At 40.2% G+C, this 23472-nt stretch overlaps 1 protein-coding gene across 2 annotated transcripts in view; it reads right to left on the bottom strand.

Moving 5' to 3' along the window:
• Window positions 1–2050: 2050 nt before the first annotated feature.
• The window catches only part of LOC143102346 (carnosine synthase 1-like), a 35679-nt gene continuing 14257 nt past the window's right edge, over window positions 2051–23472 (bottom strand). For both annotated transcript variants that reach the window (XM_076265875.1, XM_076265876.1), the window contains 5 exons: window positions 20591–20792; window positions 20377–20462; window positions 17103–17325; window positions 4198–4460; window positions 2051–4066 (listed from right to left, as the gene is read on the bottom strand). In XM_076265875.1, coding sequence (XP_076121990.1) covers window positions 2852–4066; window positions 4198–4460; window positions 17103–17325; window positions 20377–20462; window positions 20591–20792 — 1989 coding nt within the window. In that variant the 3' untranslated portion in view covers window positions 2051–2851. The remainder of the gene's footprint in view (window positions 4067–4197; window positions 4461–17102; window positions 17326–20376; window positions 20463–20590; window positions 20793–23472) is intronic.

Here is a 23472-nt window from a genome sequence, read left to right as displayed (position 1 = left end):
GTGATAGCCTACAGTTAATGTGAATCGCGAACAATAACCAAAGAAAGGAATTTGCACCTCCATTCACCAATTAAAGGCTGTAGTAGGCCTAGTGTTTCTACATGTTGGCACAAAACGTAATTTCTGTCAGAAGCCAGTCTATAATGCATACAGGGGTAACATGAGGTGAGTCAGACAGAAGAGGGGCCTGTCTTAGTAGCCTATTCCTGAATCCTGTCCCTTTCAAACTACGTTAAAATTGTGTGATTAGCCGCCAGCATAATAAAATCTAAATTAAAAGACACAATCTTATTAGGCTCCAAACCTATGAGTCTAAGCCTTAGTTTAAAAAAATCTTCAGGTGTAAGTAATAAGTCAAAGAACCACTTGGAGTCACAGGTCCAGGGATGGACCAGTGAAGTTGCTTCTTCTCCACCCTTCTCTTTTCACAAAACTCACCAGAGGGGGGGGGGGGGTGCATCTGTGTCCAGGGGTTCATAATCCATCCATGCCATGCCTATGTCCGTCAAAAGTTAGGAATAACCTAATTGACTGACCTAACTAACGACTTGTTTGTGATTTTTAATAATATTTTTTCATGTTAGGAAATGTATTGAGATTCTGTTTGGGGGTCCCTCAGACCCCACCACAGATTTGGTCCCCCCCAATGTTGACATCATGACTACGGCCTTGCCGTGTCCACAATGGGGCTCTATGGGCTGTCCACCGGACTATTAGTTGAACCCTGGTTAAAATCCATACCAAACAACCAAAGAGAAAGCAAATCCATTAAATCTGCCACGAGTTTTTAAAACTTGCTGCCGGCTAGTCAAAACTCCCAAGTTGTTACAGGCTGTCAATTCTATCAATGCAATCCTAAAGTTTAGTGTAGCTGCAGGTTAGTTGGGAAAATAAAGCTAGTCGCAAAGCAGGCAGCTTTAAATTGCAGTAATATAAAATGACCAAATAAAGGCAACCGATCACATCCTAATCTACCTAATTTGTGTGGGAGAACTTTGTTTTATCATCTGCATTTGTTTAAGTTTCAATTCTATCCAGGAAAATTGATAGGCTACAGTGTTTAATCATACTTTTGAAAAGACCTACACACATCATCAAAATGTTTTCCTGATTTTATTATAATAATGCAAATACTGCAAGTAAAATCCCAAGAAATATGAATTCCTATGTTTTCACTGAAACTTTTCAGCAGACATTAAGATGCTACAATGGGATGATTTTGAAATATTTTTGCTGTTCTAGGCTGGTTATCAAAATAAACAAGCCAATGAGTCTAAATTAGTGCCTCATATCCAAACCGAAAAATATGCTTTATATATATTAAAACATCAAAACACTCATTCTTAATTCTGACATCTGTCAGAAGTGACTGTCAGTGTGGTAGGCTACTATGAGTATGAAATACAGAAAAAAATGATTCATTTTCATATGATGTTGATAAATGTGAAGCCATTTTATCATAGTGAGTCCAATAGGGTTAATATTGCTTACATTTTAAGTGAAAGTTATCATTGTTATCATAACATTGTGCTATAAAATAGAAGTTAAGGTATTTTGCCTTAGTATGACCGATTGTCATTTTGTGGGCAATACTAAGGCTTCCTAAGGCTTTTGGTAACTTCCAAAAAAGGGTCAAAGGTCAAATTTGAGTTCAAATCTTTTTTGTAGATAGATTAATACAGGTAAACACTACAAAATGTGAAAATTACAATATTATAGCTATTACTCAATTGTCAGGACATTAAGATAACTTTAAAGTCATTTTTCTCAGTTTCACACTCTGGTGAGTTAAGGTCTTTTGCCTTAGTAGGGCAGTGTACCTCAGAGTAGGGGTATACAATCTTTCTTATACCCAGCCCAACTGTAAACTTAATCACATTAGCCAGCGGCAAGTTTCCTATTCTCTATGGTTCGGCAACGGAACAGTGGCAACGCTGGTGTAACGCTAACAAGCCGAGTTAAGGCAAACAGTTTGTGTACGAGATAGAACTTATTATGGTCTGAGCTGACCAGTGTGATCCCCGCCTTAGTAATGGGATCTAAGAAGGGGTTAAAATAGAGTCATTTTTATTATTTTATAACAGGCCCAAATATATTCATGTTCCAGACATTAAACATTAAAACATAATGGATACCTAATATTTCAGACATTTCTGAGATAATCAACCATCATCTACCTAAATAATATACACTCTTACATGTAAAAACATTCAATACCCACACCCACTTGACCCCCTTGACAAGATCAGCTTCAAATACATATTTAACATCTAGTTTGGGAGTGGAAACCCAGTGTTTGACTTGCTATACACAATTTCCATTAATGCCAGTATATTTCATCTTCAACAAGCCTAAAAACACAAAGAATTCTGATCCGTTTCATATATAGAATTTTGAAAAGTAGCATGTGTCATTTGAATTACATGGTGCTTGGCATTCTTCATCAGTGAGCTGCAGCTCATTCTGCAGCTGTTCTTAGTTAACCTCAAATGTCCTACCCTGGAAAAAAAGAGTTCTTGCAAGAGCTAAATTTGAATTTGCTCAGCAAGTGACGCTGGCGATGAGTATTGATGTTCATTACCTATGCCCATGAAACCATGCTGCACCAATCACATCGGCAGATGATATAGGCGGGCCAGAGGAGAGCTAAACAGATGACGACAGCGCTGTGACATCGATATCCGGAAACATTGGTCGTAGTGTTATCCAATTGCGTGCAGTGATATTTTCAAATTCATGCTGGGCCCCGCCCCTCAAGTTGAGCCATTTTCATTACTCATAGCCAGACCTTTAATCTTTCAGATTGGGTCTGGTCCTCCAGGCTACAAATGCCATATGAAACTATGAAAAACTACATGAAAGGTTCCAAGAAGTACCTTACAGGATAATCTTCAGAGTCTACGCATAGCATTTGGGAAGCCAGTAGGATGTTGTTGATGGCGTCTTCTCTCTTCTTACTGAAACTTGACAGGTTAAGGGTGGCGACAGGTGCAGTGTAATCCTTAACATCAGTTATCATGCTAGATTTCACAAGACCTTTGTTATTCAAACTATTCAGAATGACATCAAATTCCGGTGTTTTCTCCTTGGCACGAAAGTGCTGTTTTATCGGACAAGATATGCCAACATAGTATCCTCTTGGTTGAGGTGTCCACACCTGAGGCTGTATGTTGCAGGCGATCAGGAAAGCAACTGTGAAGATATCAACACCATATACTTCCTTTATCCAAGTGGGAAGAAAGTTCCCCCCAGCGCGTGGATTGATTTCTATGAGTTTGGGCCCATGATCAGTGAGTTTGAGGTCAACATTGTAGACTCCATTCTCCAGACCACAGTGGAGGCAGCTCTGATAGGCAGCAGCCACAATCTGGGCCTCCTTCTCCTGGCTGACACCAGAGGGCATAAGGTGGGAGGAGCTGATGAAGTACGGCAAGACAGAAGGACCACAACAGGACACAAAGGCCAAGAGAAGCCTTCCTTCAAAGATTGCCAGGTCCACCACATACTTAACACCTTCTAGAAACTCCATAATCATAGGATTGGATGCAAAGCCACCATTAGGATCCAAGGTTTTTAGAGCCGTCATTTCTTGGACATACTCCTCACACTGTTGAGCATTTTCCACCAGTTTCACAGAAACAGAACCAGCTCCATACTCTTGCTTCACCACAGCAGGAAATCCAAAAGATTCGGCAGTTCTGGTGAGATCAGTCAGGTCCTCAAAGTTTTCAGAACGGACGGTATACTGCCTAGGGGCAGGGAGGTGACACCAGCCCTGATCTACGGCAGCCAGATGCCTCTGGGTGTGGCTCTTCCTCTTGGCAATGGAGATGGCCTCCACTGTATCTCCAGGCAGGCCCAGTTTGGCCCTCACCAAAGCACAGAGAATTGTGTTTTTGCAGATGAATGTTAAACAGCCATCTGGTTGCAAACCCTTCTTTTCCAGCAGGGACACAATGTTTTCAGTGTGGACTTCATCTTGTGTGTGATCCTTGTAGTCGTAGACCAAATATTCTGAGACATAGTCGTATGCAGGGTGTTGCTCTTTGTAGCAGACAAGAATACTCTGGTAAGAGAAAGCGTCAGTAAAGTTTAAACTCATTGTTTTGCACATATTATACATTAACTTACAATTAGGTTTGACATTGTAAAGGTCTCACTCTCTTTAAAAAACAGTATCATATTCATTTCATCTACCTTAATGCCATATTGCTTGGCTGTGACAAAGACTCGAAGTTTTTTTGATGCCCCTGCTCCGATAAACAGCAGAGTCTTTCCAGCCAGGATGGAGCAGTGTGAGTGATGACATATGGTCTGTAGCAGGGGCTCAATGGCTGAGGATGACAGCTGAGGATGAAGAAGGCCATTTGGAGTGCTGAACATTCCCCTTGAAACATTTTTTATCCCCAGGAGGAAAGGCAGCAGCTCACCATCCATCTTCCCCAGGGAAAAATCAACTCCTAAAAAGAAATAAGAACATGACTATATGAAATATAACTTAAAAATAACAAAATATGACCGCCGTGTATGTAAATTTGTGTGTTCATGTGTGATCATCTCTCAATGCAAATCAAACCAGATATTAGGCTACCTGAAATAAAACTATGCCAATCTCTAGCTACGCCCCTGTCCACGTACACCTGGAAGCGGTGAGTTCCAAACATTGACTGCTCCACCCTCACAAGAGAACAGGCCCAACCGTACTGCTAATTCCGTCAAACATACCCCTCTCAACCGGCAACCGACTAGCACAACGACGGCGATGACAGGGGAACCTCAGCCTGATGTTGTGAGATGTGCTAATCCCGTTCTTAAAAAACAGGGCTTATTCAAAACATTTCAAACAGTCAACCATGCAAAGGTCATTGGGACCCGAAGCTAAAACCGAGGGGACTCTTCGGTGATCACTTAAACATTAGGAGCATTGTCTCAAAGACTGAACAGTTGACTCATTTATTGGGGAACTCAAACCTGGACTTCTTGTGCCTATCAGAAACTTGGCTAAAACAGTGTACTCCCATCAGTGTTTTCACAATGTCTGGGTACCAATGCTTCAGACGAGACAGGACTGTGGGGAAAGGGGGTGGGGTGCTAATATATGTGAAAGACGGTATCAAATGCGAACGCATGTTTTTTAAGGCAGCAATTACACTGGAATACATAGCATTGAAACGTGTCTTGTCTCAGCAAATGTCTTTTACCATTATAGGACTTTACAGACCCCCGACTGCCAATGGCATTTTTTATGAACAACTTACTGGCGTCTTGAAAGAATGTAATCACAATAAAGAAATAATTCTAATGGGGGATTTCAATCTTAATTGGGAAGATAAGACTAAAAGGAAAAAGCTAAAGGTCATAACAGACAAATACCATTTAGAACAGCTGATAAAAGGCCCAACCAGGATCACTAAATGCTCAAGTACACAACTTGACCTAATTTTCTCTAATACATGTAAAAGGATAACAAAAAGTTATAATCTGATCACTGGTTTGTCTGATCACAATTTAACTCTGGTGGCAAGGAAATTAACCAAAAAATGATTTCTAAACACTACACCAACGCCATGCCACACAAACGCTCTCTGTATACCTAAAAGTAAACAAAATATATTTGACAATGAGAATATTGACTGGAGTGACGTAATATCCTCTGAAGATCTGGAGCTTAGCTGTCAGATGTTTACATCAAAGATCAATGCTGTCAGAGATAAGTTCACTGTGAAAATCCAGAGAAAAAATAGAAACAAGACCAACCTGCCTTGGTTCAGTGAAAACCTATGGCAACTGATGAAAAATAGGGACACAACTTTAAAAAGGGCCATTAAGACTAAAAGAGACACTGACATTTTGGCTTACAAAGGTTTAAGGAACAAAGTGATTAAGGAGCTTAGATTGGCTAAGTCACGTTTTTTTCTCCAACTTATGAACGAGGCTAAAGGTAATAGCAAAGACATTTGGAAAAGTATTAATAGCTTGACAGGTAGAGCTCAACATCACTCACATGATATCCAGCTCACCGTTCAGGGCAAAACAATAGACGATAGTCCTACAATTACCTCCACATTTAACTCTTTTTTTTATTGAATCTGTTCAGGAGCTAGGAAACAATTTCAGATTTATGGAACAGAACAGCGATTTGAATGCTGCAGGGCAGGGCTTTGACTTACACATAGCCAGTGAAGAAGAAGTAAAGAAAGTGATCTGCTCGCTAAGGAACTCAAAAAGCAGAAATGCTTTCTATCAGAACACAGTGTTCATTAAAAAAATTCAGCTACTTTAATTTCCCCTATTACTCACTTAGTAAACCTCTCCATTGCACATAGTTCATTTCCTAACAACTGGAAACATGCAATTGTGACTCCCATCTTCAAATCTGGAGACCATCATGTAGTCAGTAACTACAGACCCATAAGTATACTGCCAGTAACCTCTAAGATTGCAGAGAAAGTGGTCATAAAACAGCTAACTGACCACATTAACAGCTGCAACCCTGGCTTAAACCCTGCCCAGATTGGCTTTAGAAAACACTACTCTACAGAAACAGCCATCCTACACCTAACAGAGCATATCAGATTACACCTGGAAAAAGGTGGAGTTGTTGGAGCTGTATTCTTAGACTTACATAAAGCCTTTGACACCGTTAATCACAACGTACTTATTATATACAGGGTACAGTGTGTGAAAATCAAAGATGTGTGCACAATGGGTGTACGTCAAGGATCTGTGTTGGGCCCACTACTTTTTAGTCTTTACATCAATGACCTTCCACAGTACTGTCATGGAACAGAGGTACAACTATACGCCGACGACACTGTTCTAAAAAACATGCTAAATCAGCCCAGCTAGCAGCTGAGAAGCTGCTGACTATAGCCAGTGCCATGGATGGAGTGGTTGAGTGGCTAGACCAATCTTGCCTTACTTTAAATGTAAGCAAAACAAAAGCCATGTTTTTTTCTAAAACTAAGCTGCACACACCAGAAGTAAACATCTGCATTAAGGGTGAATAAATTGAGAATTCAAATATCTTGGTGTTGTATTAGACTCAAACCTCAACTTCAAAAAACACATTAAGAAAATGACTAAAACTAATTTTAGACAGATAGATTAGATCCGCTCTGTCCAATGAGGCTGCAAAGATATTTCTCAAAGATAGTTGGGGGCAGGCCAGTTCAACAACAATTAGGCCATTAGAATCTTTGTACAAACAGGCTCTGAAAGTATTTGACAAAAAGCCATTAAGGTATCATCATTGTGAAATACTACTCAAACACAAGCTACTCACCTTTGAACATTTTAGAGTATTTTTAAATCTGTGCATAGCTTACAAAATTTTAAAAGGCTTGGCCCCTACCTGTCTGCCAATTTGTCTCCTACCATGCCGCTGACTCTGTAAGGTCAACTAGAATAGCTTCCATACACAATTGCACTGTACCCTTTCGTTCTTCAGCCTTTGGACAGGCGCTTTCTCTCTCAGTGCCATACCATCCCAATGGAATACCATCCCAGGCACTATAAAATGCTGTGGCTTGTTCAGTAGCTTTAAAACTAATCTAAAAAATACTTAAACATCTTTCAACAGTGCACACACAATGTTAGTTAATCACTCCTCATACTTTTAGCTTCACTCTTCTCTCCAATGGGATTGACAGGGTGTGTGTGTGTGTGCGTGTGTGCGTGCGTGAATGGGGGCTGTTGAGTTGTGTGCGGCGCACGCCGCTACACTCTTGATCATGTGGTGCATATACTGTATGTGTACCTGTGGAACAAATGTAACTTATTGATATTTGCTACATGTTTTTTTTACTTATAGACCGGTTTCAGGTCCCTAACAAGCGTAGTCAAGAACGAACTCGGAGGACAAGCACTAGTTGTTTACACTGACAGCGCATAGAAAACAAGCTGGCTGAACTTGATATAAGATGAAGAATAAAAACATATTGCCGAAATATTTCGGTGTAGCCGAGTCTGGATTGTTTTCATCTAGAGGTGTAGCGGATTTACCTATGAAAAAGCAACGGATTTTACGGAAGGTAAACATGTGGCCAGTCACTGTAAAGTTAGGTTAGGCTTAAGCTAATGTTAGCGTTAGGGCTTCGACTGCACAAACAATTAGTTTAGATTTAGTGAGAACATTACCTACTCAAAGGGTACATAATGACAGGGGTGGACAATCATTTCCCCCTGAGGTCAGAGGATAATTACTTTGATAAAGTAGCCTATATATGCTGGCCACACATTGAACGATTGACTGAAATAACGTTACAATGCACAAAATGCATTGTGGTGGATGTAAACTAGGGTTGCCAACCGTCCCGAATTGGGCGGGACATCCCGTATTTTGGGTGATTTTGATTTGTCCCGTCAGGGACAGCGCCACTCCCGATTTTCAATCACAGCTCATCGGCCTTGTTAACTTGTCAATAGTAGGCTACTGTAAACGCACCTGGAACAAAGTGTCCAGTGCCGCCGCAACCACGCGCATCTCGCACTGTGCACGCACAGCACCAAGGGACAGAAAGGGCACCACAATTTAGACAAAGAAGCTTTACTGCAAACTGCTTTTCACTCTTCTTAGAGAACGATTACAATGTCAAAATGCAGCAACAGCATCTTACATAAGGATGATACTTTTTGGGTCCTCAGTCTCTCTATTATGCAGCAGATCTAACTTGAACGTTATGCTACTCGTTTTAATTGGGAACGAGAGGGAGAGAGGGTGGACGTTTCCAGCTGGCTTGTGATCATTGGTAATTGATTTCACCTTTTTAATATAAAACAGTTTTAAAAGGAAATCATGAGAACAACAACAACGCGAGGAGATTGCGGAATTATCCGGTTCACACTGCTACTGACCATTTACAATGTGAGGGCACTTTGACATAGGCTGCACGCACTGTGATTTGGACTGATAGAATATGAAGAGTGGTCAATTGCCTTTGTGTAATGGAATTGGTGAGTCTTGAAGTCTTCAATAATCCGTTTCCCTTAAACTAAGCATTTACATGAAGCACATGATAACTATGCCAATTGAAACACTTTCCACTTAGATAGCTAGGTGGCTACCAGGTTCATAATTCACTTTTAATTGCACACAGAAAATATCTTGCTACCATCATTACATGCTTCTATTTCTACAGGAATGAAGGTTGTTTACACCAACTTAATATACTTATCATTGTGCTATGTGGCACAAACAATGTTAGTTTGTGGAATGACCATAGGCTATATTTGAATGGAGCTGGCAAAATATTATGAATACTGTGTAAAGTAGACAACGCTCTTAAAGTGACAGTACACCATTTGTAAATTATTATTATTATTATTTTTTTTTTTTTGGGGGGGGGGTCCCGCATTTGAAGTGAAGTGTCCCTCATTTGGGGTTGAGGAAGTTGGCAACCCTAATGTAAACTGACAGGACAGGAGCCTATGACGGATTAGCTATAAGTTAGGCTACCTTATAGTAGGCCAATGCAATAACGTTACTTGCAAGCCCATGTCTTCTTTTTTTAAAACAAACAACTCAAATGGAGTGTCAACTTTAACTTTAGGCTAGAAGCTACCCTGCATATTGTCATTTACGTGAAATATAGGCTAACGTTAGCCTCCGTTCTCATGGATCATAAGTCTCTCATTAAAATGATATGCTGAGGAATATGATTAAAAAAAACACTTTGTTAACGTCACTACCCTATGTTATTTAGCCTACAAGACTTGAGTTTTTCCTCTTGAGCATGAAGATAACATTTGTGGCATAACTTTGTAGCTTCATAATGCATGCTTCGTATCCAAATGTCTAGCACCTAGGCCTGCCTACTTTATTGGCGTTTTAAACATTTTTAGCTTTGAACGGACACATCACAAAAAAATGAAATGTCTCCTGTACCACACAGGGGAATTTCCGTCTGCTTTTCTCTGCCAAAAGTTAACAATTTTCAAGCTCCTTGCGTCTTTCTCTCAATGTATTGCTATACGGCTCTGGGTTTGCTTGTCCTCCGAGTTCGTCCTTAACGACGGTTGTTAGGGACCTGAAACCGGTCTATTGAGCGATGTTTTGTTTTTAAAATGTTCTATTTGTATTTGTGCTTGTATATTGTATTTGTGCTTCCTGTGGGACTACAGATGTAAATTAGCCCAAGGCTAACTCTGGTGCAATGCATCAAATGTTTACATTTATGTTTTAATTGCACACTGTCCCTTACAAATACATTGAAATTGAATGTGGGGCTATTTTAATTCCAAAGGCCAAGGGAACTTTATCAGGATGCATCGTATCCTGGATCCATGAAATAACTTGCCTTTAAAAATAAAAAAATCTGCCTGCCTCTATGGGAATTTAACATAGTGTGTATGCCTCCTGTGTTTTAAGGAAGAACATTTATTTATTTAAAAAACATTATTCATTCACAAAGAAAATTGGTGTCCTGAAAGGTTGGATTTTTCCTCATTTTTTAAAAAAAAAATAAGGCATGAAGATGATTTTTATTCCTCTGATGCAAAAGGATGTAGATCTAATATTTCTAACAATTATTAGTTAACACTAAGTTGTAAACACTTCTTAAAAAAAAAAAAAAAAAACTAGATATACCAAAACACCATTATGTAATCACTTCCTGCCAGGACTTTTACAGGCTTTTCCCAAATCATGGAAGTAACGTCGACGCAGCGGTAAATAGCAGCAGAGAGTAGAAGCCATCAGGCAAGTGTTATTTAAATAAACTCCTGGTGTACTTACAAACTTTCCAATGCCTCGTTTTATGAGTACAGAACATATTTGTACTACTGTAGAAGTTTCGTACCATTCAGGGCATTATTAGTGGGGTAATTTACGAGATACTCTATTGGTTCCATAAGTGCCTGCACAAGCCATTAATTTCTGTATTCGCCTGACAGCGCTACTCAACCAATGTTCGACCAAGGGAAAACAGCTTCTGGGAGGGTGTTTGCCTCGAGGTCATGGTGCAAAGGACCCTTGGGTGAAATGGGGACCCTTGGGTACTCCGAACCATCACTTTAAAGGTTGTATAAGTGATAGCGTGGATACGTCACTTCTGTTGATGTTTAAACAAAACAGAGAGCTAGCTCGCTACTCCCTCCCCCTCCCTCCCGGGCAATTAAAACTTTCCTAAAACGCGCATCTCGTCGGTTATTGGTTGAAACACTTTCTTTTTCCTTTGAGTGGGTTGCCAACCCTTGTTGGTAGCAATTGTTTGAACAAAGGCCCAGAGTGTTCAGTAATATGTATGCCTATTTTATTCTTGTAGACTATATGAGAAAAGGCCAAGGGTGTCTTAAGCACTGGGTGAGGCTATTTGCACCCCTGGTACAATTAGCAGTGTATGCTATTCTTACCCTGGTGCAATTAGAAGTGAATGCTATTAGTACCGTGGTGCACACAGCAATGTGTTCTATTAAAGGAGAATTCCGGTGTGAAATTGACCTTAGCTGCACTGAAAGATGTTGCCGAGTACTTACATGTGTCCAATAGGCACCTTCGGTCACCCCCTAGTATTCCGAATTGCGCCGATTTTCGCAGAACTTGCATAAGGTTTTCAGCTAGCTGTGGGGGCATAGCGTAGCCTATGCAGCTAAATCGCTATTTTTACACCATTAAAAATGTTCCAAGTAACTCCACACTGCATTGGTAGACTTCTGAGGGTCCTGACATTTAAAACGAGATACTGAGAACTTTGGAAGTGCACAGGAAGTTTATTAAAAAAGACTGTTTATACAAGCAGTACCTTCAGAGAATCTCTCCGCTGGCCGCCATCTTGTAATGAAGTTGCGATCAGTCGACTGCCGAGCACGAACGAACAGGAAGGACAGGGGAACAGATTGCAAAAGTAATTACAAAATTACAAAATTACTAATTACTAATTACAAAAGTAAATAGGAAATATATAGTTACTGTCTACATGAGCATGATGACTACACGGTATCAACGAAGCTCAAAAGGTTTTACATCAGTGATGGGAATCTCACGTAATGTTGTTGACGGAAGACGTGCTGCACACGTGAAAGAAACAGCTGATCAGTTACGTGATTATTTACATTACTTGTGGACTGGACTTGGAAGTTTGCAAATCTTGAGAAGATGGCAGAATACGAAGAAGACACATAGTTATACGAGGAATTTGAAATCATCAGATCTGCAAAATATAAATGACTACGCTATTCAAAATGTCCGGATACTAGTGACTGGCTTGGACACCATTCCCAATGCAATGGGTGCAACCATCCCCCACTCACCTCGGCGGATCCCGAGTCACATTCGGCCAGGTAAGGTTACCTGGAAAGCGTCCGGTCCCCCACGCATGCATCTATTCCATTTATCAAAATACACACTGAAACAACGCCCACCCCTTCCTCCCTCCCAAACTACATTTCTTTCTATTTCTGATGGTGGGCTAGGAAAAGTAACGCCAGCATAAACTGCTCTCCGGAATACAAAGCTAAGTGGCTTGTTAGCAAGCAAAGTTTGGTCATGTAACGTTACACGATTCCAAAACGGTGTGATTTACATGCAAATAGTCAAACAATTTCATACATACCTCCGGAGCAATTACCGTCGCTTTCGGGATGGCATTTTTCTTCAGATGTAGCCTACCCGTCTTGGGGGGTTTGATCCTCTTGTAGGGATAGCAAACTCGTCTGCATCAAAATGTCGACTACATACACGGTAATCCTTCTGTTTTAGAATATTGACAGGTGTCTTGACATCGAGTTGCAAAACAACAAGCCACTGTTTCAAAGTGGGCTCCTGGAAAGCCTGTGAAACGTTTCTGGATTGTAGCTCCTCATCCACAACCTAGTATTGCACATACGCGAACCATCCTTCCTGCTCTTCGCCTCGTCTTCCTCCGTAATGTCAGGTATACCTGTAGCCTCCATAGACAGTAGGTAGCCTCACACATGCCGGCCGGTCACTCCTCCTCACGTGTGCAGCAACTGATCAGCTGTTTCCTTCACGTGTGCAGCACGTCTTCCGTCAACAACATTACGTGAGATTCCCATCACTGATGTAAAACCTTTTGAGCTTCGTTGATACCGTGTAGTCATCATGCTCATGTAGACAGTAACTATATATTTCCTATTTACTTTTGTAATTAGTAATTAGTAATTTTGTAATTACTTTTGCAATCTGTTCCCCTGTCCTTCCTGTTCGACTGATCGCGACTTCATTACAAGATGGCGGCCAGCGGAGAGATTCTCTGAAGCTACTGCTTGTATAAACAGTCTTTTTTTAATAAACTTCCTGTGCACTTCCAAAGTTCTCAGTATCTCGTTTTAAATGTCAGGACCCTCAGAAGTCTACCAATACAGTGTGGAGTTACGTAGAAAACAAATGTACCTCCACGCTACTGCGGGTCACATCTAGCTCATCAACGGGAGAGGACCGAATCCAGTAGAAGAGAGAGAGTTCACCGGAGCGACAAAGATGTGGAATTTAAGTATTTTTTATTTAAGGTCTCAACATAAGGACTAACGTTTCGATGTGTGCCACGTCTTCATCAGAGTCAAGTATGTGTTAAGCAGTGTGGAGTTACTTGGAACATTGTTAATGGTGTAAAAATAGCGATTTAGCTGCATAGGCTACGCTATGCCCCCACAGCTAGCTGAAAACCTTATGCAAGTTCGGCGAAAATCGGCGCAATTCGGAATACTAGGGGGTGACCGAAGGTGCCTATTGGACACATGTAAGTACTCGGCAACATCTTTCAGTGCAGCTAAGGTCAATTTCACACCGGAATTCTCCTTTAATACCCTGTCTGGTACAAATATCAATGTATGGTATTTGTACCCTGATGCACACAGCAATATGTTCTATTAATACCCTGTCTGGTACAAATATCAGTGTATGCTATTTGCACCTTTGTGCATTTACCCTAGCCTAGCATATTGATCACACAATATAATTAAGCTGTGTGGACTATGCTATTCGTACCAGGGGTGCAAATAGACACTCTGAATAAGGTATGCTGTTTGCATCACTGTATAATTAGAAGTGTATGCTATTCCTACCCTGGTGTATATAGTAATGTGTGCTATTTACACCCTACACCTCTGCCAAAATGCTTTACACAGGACTGCTTTACATTCAGATGAGAGTTATTAATAGGCCTGAGCGTCATAATCATGAAATTTCTGTTAACTAACAAACTGATGGTTGTATGTATTCACTGAACAAAGATTATGAAAATAAAACACAACATTTTCCACCCGAAACTTAATTTGAACAGATATTAGTACCGAAACCTTTCATAATTCTTCACTTTCTGCTGACAAAAAACCGAATGTCTGCCATGTCTTTTGCACACGCGAGCAACGTGTTTTTGTTGTTACATCACAGGGTGTGAATAGCTCAGCTTTGTGCCAAGGCCAATTGTACCAGGGGTGCAAATAGACACTCTGTTTACTTTATTTCTGTATTGTCTGTATTGGCTACATCTCCTTGAAAAGAATCAGATACGCAATACTATATAAAATGTATAAAGTCTATACAAATGTATTCTTATGTTGTAGTGTTTGACCGAAATGTAGACTATTATTTTTTAATTTTAATATATCGTATTCACACATATTTATTTGCCTAATTGATAACCATGACCATGATACAGTAATTTATCACGTAAAATGAATCTGCACCTTGAGAAAATGATAAAAATCCTTTCAGAATGCTTTACATTTTTGAACTGCATCGAATTGCATCACATCAAATCATACTAAATAATTTTTCATGCAATGCATCTTTTCTTGTCAAAAGAGTAGTATACATCGCACACTGGAGGGTATATTTTGCTGACTTTATTTGGCGTGAACAACGCGTTTCGCAAGTTGCTTCATCAGGTTCACGTTCACAGTCAATCTGACACCCACAGGTGAAATAGGTGGTAACATCATCACATGACCACACCAGACCCAGTGAAAGTACTCCACACTCCAGAAATTGCAATCAATATCGTCAATTCAATATCCTGCATATTTTAGCTTGCATATAGGCCTACATATACACAATCTATGTCATTTAAGCATATTTGTATCAAGAAAAAAACATATTGCATGTTCAAAAATACAATAGATTTTTTCGGTCATTACCCATATCAACCAACAATTCATTTACATAGAAAAATACACTCAATACAAAAATATACTCTATTTACAAAAATATAATCTATTTACAAAAATATACTCTACATACACATCTTATCCCAAGAATACACTTAAATCCAGTACCTCATTTAGACCGTATGGTTCTACTGTGTTGAGTTCATGTATCCAAAAGGCCTCTCTCTGTAAATGTTGTTTAATTAAATTACCTCCTCGTGGTTGAGGTTTGATCCTCTCAATACCTATAAACTTAAGGGTAGTGGCTGGTCCATGACTCTTATCTCTATAATGCCTTGCGATTTCATAATCAAAGTTACCATTTCTGATTGCTGCTTTATGTTCCGCAATTCTTAATTTTAAATTGTGTTTAGTTTGGCCTATGTACATGAGTCCACAAGGACATTTTAACATATATATGACATGAGTTGAGAGGCAATTAATAAAACCTTTAATTTCATATTTCTTGCCAGAATGGGGGTGACTAAAAGACTTTGGGCTGTATTTTGGGCTCCAGCGCATGGCGTAATTCTCGTTATTCACCCGCGGAAAGTTTAATTTGGTATTTTGCACGTTTATTTTTTAAGCATTGCGCCCAGGGGTGTGGCAATTAACAACCTAGGGAGGGGCCTAGCGCGTTGTCTAAAAATCGCTATCATACACCACCTAAACCTCGTCAGAAGTCAATGGCGAGTTGTTCATATGCTATTTTAAGAGCGCATGTCAACAGTTATATTGGCAGGTGCACACACCATCCTTCTATCATTCATGAACGCACACCAGCGCATGTCCATGCAAAGCATTACAAATTGCACGATTACAATGGGAAACATAATTAGAATAAAGATATTACGAAATACTGTACATCTCATGATGAGTAGTTATTCACCATCATTAGCAAATTGGTAATGACGGTTAAAAGTGATTAGGGGAGAGGCGAGAGACACGTATGGAGCACAGCTGAAGACGCACTGTCACAAGATATAAGCAACTCCTCTGCAGGATGAATGTAGTTTTATTCAGTCATTTGAGCAAAATTAGGGTAAGTGTTGCTTTTTCCAGCCTATGTTTTCGATGGTAACCCATTGTCAGTCAATAGTGAAAGTAACTGCATATAACTGTCTTCGTTGACTGACACCTTGGTGAAGTTAGTTTCACTTTGCCAATGAGTTAAAAAAATAGACGAGTGCAAATGCTTGAAGGCTATGCTAGGTTTTAGTAATGCATGGTTTAATAAGAATGACTATTTCATACGGTCTCGCAAGCAGCCTCCTTCAAATGCGCCGTTGAATGCCAAAATACCGATGCATTTATTTGACATATCGCGCGTTGCGCAGTTAAAGGGAATGACAGATGTCATTCTCATTGGTATAAAATGATGTTACGCCCCTAACACACCCATATGACTGATTAAAAGACCTAGGAACACCTTGTTACGCCATGCGCTCCACTTTTGATAACAAAACCCCTCCCAATGTGAACTGGACATCCTACTAAATTTGAATAGACTTTTGACGAGTGACGATGCACTTTAGAATGTCATGATAGGGCCCTTTGTGTCAAATGTATTTGAACAATGTGCGCATTTCCCACATCTGTAATTGCCATACACCTGTTGAGCAAGCCACTGGGTCTGGTGTGGTCATGTGATGATGTTACCACCTATTTCACCTGACGTTGTTCACGCCAAATAAAGTCAGCAAAATATACCCTCCAGTGTGCGATGTATACTACTCTTTTGACTTTTCCATACTTATACTGCACACCATCAGCACCTGGAGCAAGAAGGGCTGTGCACATGGATTTTGACCTTTGATGCATCTTTTCTTGTATCGAATCGTGCCCATGTATCTAGATGCAAATTGGATCGTCTTTTACATGAAAGATTCACACAGCCCTAATATATATATATATATATATATATATATGCTAAAGACTAAAAAGTGGATTAAAAATCATATATATGAACTGAATCTGATTTTTATCTTAGAATTTACCAATCAAATCTGTCCTTGCATGAAGTCCCCCCTTTTTTGTGACCTCTAACTCTGACTGGTGGTCCATAATAGCTTGCAGGGCTGTCTTTGCCCATTTCTCAAGGGAGGAAATGATGTCATCAAGCTGAGACAAGCCCCAGTCTCTTAAAGTTTCCTCCAGGCTCTGCAGAATGCTGGGACCAGCTCTCGGGTGGGTCTCTGCTCGGTCAACCCAACACAGCATCTTGGAGAAATGATGGGAGAGGAACAAAGAAAGGAGAGGCCTTATTCAAAGTTACATCCCACCATTCCTGTTCCACTCCAACTGTACTGGCTAAAGAAGCAAGCAGCCTAGAAGTCATGGGTTTGATTCTAGGGTGCTCCCTGAGCAAGGCACTTATGCTGCGTTCATGACATGTCGGAAATTCGCAAATCTCGACCTCCGACTTGCATGGAAATATTGTGCCCAATCGCAGCGGCTTCTGTTTCACACAAGAGGCGAACTTCACTCCCATTATATATCTGGCAAAATTGTTTATCACTAAATTAAGACTACAAATAGAAACATTCACCTGACATTCACAATCTTGCTCAAACACAAAAAGCAATTTGAATAACTTATTTATGCGTTCTCTGTAAAGACAACACAAAAACGCAAACATGTTACTGAGGGAATCCATGAACACAGCATTAACCCCGAATTGCTCCAGGGGAATTGTCCCTACAGGTGAGGGGTATTCCAGAAAGCAGGTTTACTGGCTTAACTGGGTATGTTAACCCAGAGTTAGCGGTAAACCAGGATTTCAGTTCCAGAAAGCTCAAAAATGATCAGGCAATGTAAGTAACTAAGGTAACATAGGCTCTGAACTTAACCTGGTAGGAGGTAGGTTTTGTTCAGGTTATGTTCAATTATGTTCGGTTATTTCAGACCATGTTCATCCAGGCTGCTATTTTTACACTTGTCACGCAATGACGTTTCATTTTGAAGAAGGTCCGATTGACAAAGAAGCACAAAATCATGTAATATTTATCCGTGGAATTAGCCGTGAGAGGACGATAAGACCACGATATCACATGATAGCCCATCCTTTCTTTTCCAAACAAGTTTTACAAGAACGCTATAGTTTTTCCGCTGAATCCTAAATTTGGCTTCTTGAAAAGCATTCTCGACTCCATCCCTACATTAGGCTACGCATGGATTAGAATAGAATAAAAAAAATCTTAGCTAGCCAACACCATAGTGGACATTTGCCTTTGGCTCACCAGACATCGGATGGACAAAAAACATCTTAGACACACTGAAGATATAATTACAGTGCAGTAGGCTACAAAAAAGGGAAAACATATAGAAAATTAATAAATAAGTTTAAGACTAGGCTACATAACAGCTCAGCCAGGTATGTGTGTTGTCACTAGTTTGGTTAAGAATGCCGATGGCATTTGGGATAAAATAGTTTTTCAATAGGCTACACTTTTTGCCTCTCTCTAAATTATGTGCATCGATGATCGCTCTCCGACTGCGAGTTTTTGTAATGTTAGTATTGGAGACGCAGAACATATCGGCAAGCTATCGGTAATGCGTAAAGTTTGCCTAGCGCTAAAGCAGTTCATGCGCAACTTCATTCGTTTTCCTGGACACAAACCCACGAGGATCATTAAATTGTAGTTTCACCAACTGGCAGGTCAGCATCACTTTTTAAATTTTCCAAATGTGCACCGAAATGTGTCCAATAGGCTACCCATGCCTTCCGACATTCTTTACCCTTCCGATGATGGAGGCGCAAAAGTTTAACTTGGCCCACAGCTGCAGAACCCGCGTTAAAATAGAAAATTACATTTGGGATTCTCAAAGAATTCTATGGCCCACTCAACCTGTGACAAGGTAGGCTAGTTTAAGATAGCATCATTTAAAGCAGTCAATAGGCTACAATACGTGATGTCTACTGAATTATTTAATTGTGCTTTTGACATTAAATAGGCTATCCTAAACGTACGCATTTACACGGTCAATTAGGCTATTCTCTGCCAAGCAAGGTCTCGGACGCAGACGCTTAAAGGAACACGCCACCCAAAATCAGTAGTAATATATGTTCTTACCTTAACTTTCACGAGTTGAGTCATACCTCTCCCGCGTCGGTATGTGCACTCAAACGATCTGGCGCGCGGCGCGAATATGTTAGCATGTTGCTATGTTAGCGGGTTCTGCCGTAGCCGTAGAGGGAGTAAGATGGCATTAATCAAACACATCCACGTTTTCCCTACTTAAATACAGTTGCACAAGTAGTTGATTGAAAATGTGTAAGGTCACACAACATGAAATGTGACACACACACTAGAGGCACACACACTAGAGATGCGCTGATGGGCTATTATTTCAACCATAACTGCATAGCAAAACTTAGTCCATCCATCAGCAAAGTTTTTTGACCCACATTTTCAAAACGGCACCCGCCCGCCATCCGCTGTGTTTTAATGTATATGGGATGCGGCGCTGCTGACGTGAGGCTAGAAAGCTCTTGCCTGTTCTTTCTAGAAAGACTGATCCAATGCAGCAAATATATTAAAAGGCTGAAGTCCTACATTGGCTATGTTGTAGCCTATATACCCAGAATATCAGCAGCAAACTCAGTCTCTGTCTCGCAAAACAGTCTCCAAATAAAACGCACATCGGCCTGTTGCCTAGCCTATTCTGTGTGCCAATATAGTCTATCGTCCAAAATGCTTGATTGCATTCTCCACATTTTTAGCTAAATTTTCATGTACCACATCAGCATTTTTGTTCCGTGAATCTTTTGTAAATTGCTTTACAATAGCGATCTGTTTATTCGCTTGGAAAATCGTCACGTTTCATGTTGTGTGACCTTACACATTTTTAATCAACTACTTGTGCAACTGTATTTAAGTAGGGAAAACGGAGATGTGTTTGATTAATGCCATCTTACTCCCTCTACGGCTACGGCAGAGCCCGCTAGCATAGCAACATTCGCGCATAACACATTCGCGCCGCGCACCAGGGTGTTTGAGTGCACATACCAACGCGGGAGAGGTATGACTCAACTCGTGAAAGTTAAGGTAAGAACATATATTACTACTGATTTAAAACAGACAGTTTTATCTCAGTGTTTGTTAAACCTCCTTTCTGGAATACCCCTCTGGTCTATAAATCCCTTTGGATAACAGTGCTAAATATGTAAATAACACGATATCATGTTTACTTACAGCTTGTTTATGTTTATGTGTGTGTGTGTGTAGTTTTTCATTTGAACATTCTGATTCCCCAGTTACCAATATATACCTGAGTCACTTGAGGCTGGTCATCTGGTGTTCGACACACCTGGGCACTGATATGAAGGAAGAGCTGTTCCTTCCTCACGGTGGGTTCTATATAACATAGAGATAATTAAAAAAAAAAAAAAAAAAAAACACATTTTCTCACTAAACACATTTTCTCTGAAGTCCTGAAGGATACATATTAATTTTAGACTCAGACAAGAGGATTTTATCTTTACCTTTGAATGGTGAGTTCTTAACCTTAGTTCTTTGGAGAGGTTGAATGGAGGGGTAGCAGGCTGTCAGCAGAATGGCCTCTCCCTCTCTCATCTGTGGGACCAGGGCAGCTGCAGCTCTCAGCAACCCCTCCCTGTCCTGTCGCCTCAAAACAGCAGCACTCTCCTGGGAGCCCCAGCCAGAGGTGGAGAGCTGCACCAACACCTGAGACACAACAAGGTTCAAAATTCTGTAAATTCATTTACTGTATGAATTACAATGTAATTCGATCAAGGGTGGGGGACCAAATGCCCCATATAGAAATTCATGAACAAATTGAATGGAGTTATGTGCTTATATATGTTTTTAGTGTCTAGTAATATTACATAGTCCCGTTCTTCCCCTTTTTGTATTATTCTATTGTCGTGGAAAATGTCCACTTCCGAATCCAATTTTCCAATTAACAATTACCACTTGACTATTTAGTAATTTAGCACTCTGGAACAAGGCGTCCGAAGGAGACAATGTAGACAGAAGACTTTCTGAACACTGTTGATCTTTATTCTCCATATTGCAATGATAGTACAGCCTAACCAAAGTCCAGACCAACCATCAAAGCAATAGGGAGGAGATGTCATCAGCTGGGGCCCCCGACGAGATCTGACTACGGAGGGCTATACACTATATTTTATACTCCTCGGCCCTTGAGACGTGCCACCCTCTCACGTCATCTCCAACAACACCCTTCACCAATCAGTACCACGCAGGGTCACTTACATTGGTGGAAACCATCTTCCCATCATGCATAAAACTATATGCAAACCTGTCTAATGCATAAGAAACATTGGTAAAATAGTGGTTTTCTGGTTCTTTCCAGTTTGGGGAAATAGGGCCTTCTTATCTGATTCTCTTCCTAGCTGGACAGGCCCTAAATCATAAGACACAGCGGCCTCCTACTCCCTGTCCTGTTCGGTGCTCACCAGCTGGATAACACCCCTCTTCCCTTGACCATGTATGGAGGAGATGCTCTTCTCCTGGTACCCCCAGTACTTTTCCACTCACCCCACTCCTCTGATAGTTGGTCTGGCCTACACAAGATACAATGACCTCACCCTGCTCACAGCAAATGCAGTGACATTAAGACTTATGACACTCATGACTACATTCTTCTAAAACATGAAAACCCATGCAATATTATAAACCCTTATAAAAACCCATGATTACATCCCTTTAATTCATGAAAATCCACCATACTATCTAATGGCATTGACTAGGGATGAATTCATTACAACCATAACTGTAATGATATGAACAGAAATCTATGCATTGTTATCAGAGGTGGACAGTAACTAAGTACATTTAATTGATTACTATTCTTACATTTTGAGTATCTGTATTTTACTGAGTATTAATATTTTTGGAAACTAGTGACTTTTACTCGACTATGAAAGACAAACACTGTACTTTTGACTTCACTACATTTGAAATATGAGCATGAAGTACTCGTTACTTTTAACCACATTTGATTCTTTAAATGCAATAATGCGATAGAGCATCTTGAAGTTAATTTTTTCAATAGTTCAATTTAAACTTGAGCTGTGGTAATGATGGTGACAACAGATTCTTCATCAGAACATCCTTCAGAGAATGAATAATGATTTAAATTATATTATTGCATCAATTTGAATAGTTGCAGTTATGAAAATAGGTAACATATTTTTGTTGAATGTAAGAAACACACTGCCTGCATGAAAACATTTACTGACACGGGGCATGGACATCACCATAGGTTATCCGTTAATATACTCGCCTATCAGATTTTGTGTTGGTTTTTCTCATAAATACCAACACCCACCCCTGTAGATAAGTCATTGTGTGTGTGTGTGTGCATGTGTGTGTGTGTAAAAACTATACAAAAATCTGCTGAGTAATGATGCCACATTAGCATTGACAAGAACTAAGTTAGTTTACAGTGAAATGTATATAGTTTATTTGACATTGATTGGGTTGTTTGTGGTGTCTTTCAAGCTTAATCAGGATTCTTAAGTTTTGAGTTCAGCTTGGAGTGAGATTTTGCACTTCAGTATAACGTGCCTGTTTCTTTCTGTCTCTAGTTTTGGCTGCTGAATTTTTTAAAAGTCTGAAAAATTAGTCCATTGGTGTTATTATGACAAAGGCGATCATAGGTTTAGTCAGAGTTGTTTTTCTTCCGGATTTTTATTTTTTTTTATTCAGTAATTTTGTGTCAACGATTCCCGGGACACTGAAAGACCAGGGTGCACGAAACTTGGTGAGCATGTAGCCCCACAAGGATAACTTGGAACTATTGTTTTTGAAAGGAGGGTAGGGCGGACACAGTTTTCTGTGTGAATATCTCAAGAACCGTAGGGCCTAGGAGGACCACATTTTTTTAGTATGTTGGTCTCAGGGGCGATGTCAACACATCCCATATGATTTGATGTATAGTGCCACCTAGTTAAAAATGAAAAAGCAAAAATAAGGTGTTGTAACCACAGGTATCTCTGGCTGACAGGGTCAAAACTGCACTGAATTTGAAGTGTAGGATCATTATAACACCCTCTGAATGCATGCCAAGTTTCATGGAATTCCGTTCATGGGGGACCATACAATAAATAATATATGTACTGTATGTGTACACTGTACATTTAGTGACTGTACACTACGCATCCACACGCACTCATGAACACACACAAATACACACATAAAGATCCAGGCACACACACACACACACAAGCACAGACACACGACACACACACACACAAGCACACACACACAGGTATGCGCACACTCATATGCACGCACGCATGCACACACACACACATAAAGACACAGGCACACACATACACACACAGTAGACATGCAGGCATACGCACACGCACATGCA

This window comes from Alosa pseudoharengus, unplaced genomic scaffold (assembly GCF_046254945.1).
Source record: "Alosa pseudoharengus isolate Yale_2024_CS ecotype anadromous, Long Island Sound unplaced genomic scaffold, YU_APseudo_1.1 YU_APseudo_1.1_scf_4, whole genome shotgun sequence".
NCBI classification, from domain to species: Eukaryota; Metazoa; Chordata; class Actinopteri; order Clupeiformes; family Clupeidae; genus Alosa; species Alosa pseudoharengus.
This window is presented reverse-complemented; position numbering and strand designations above follow the sequence as displayed.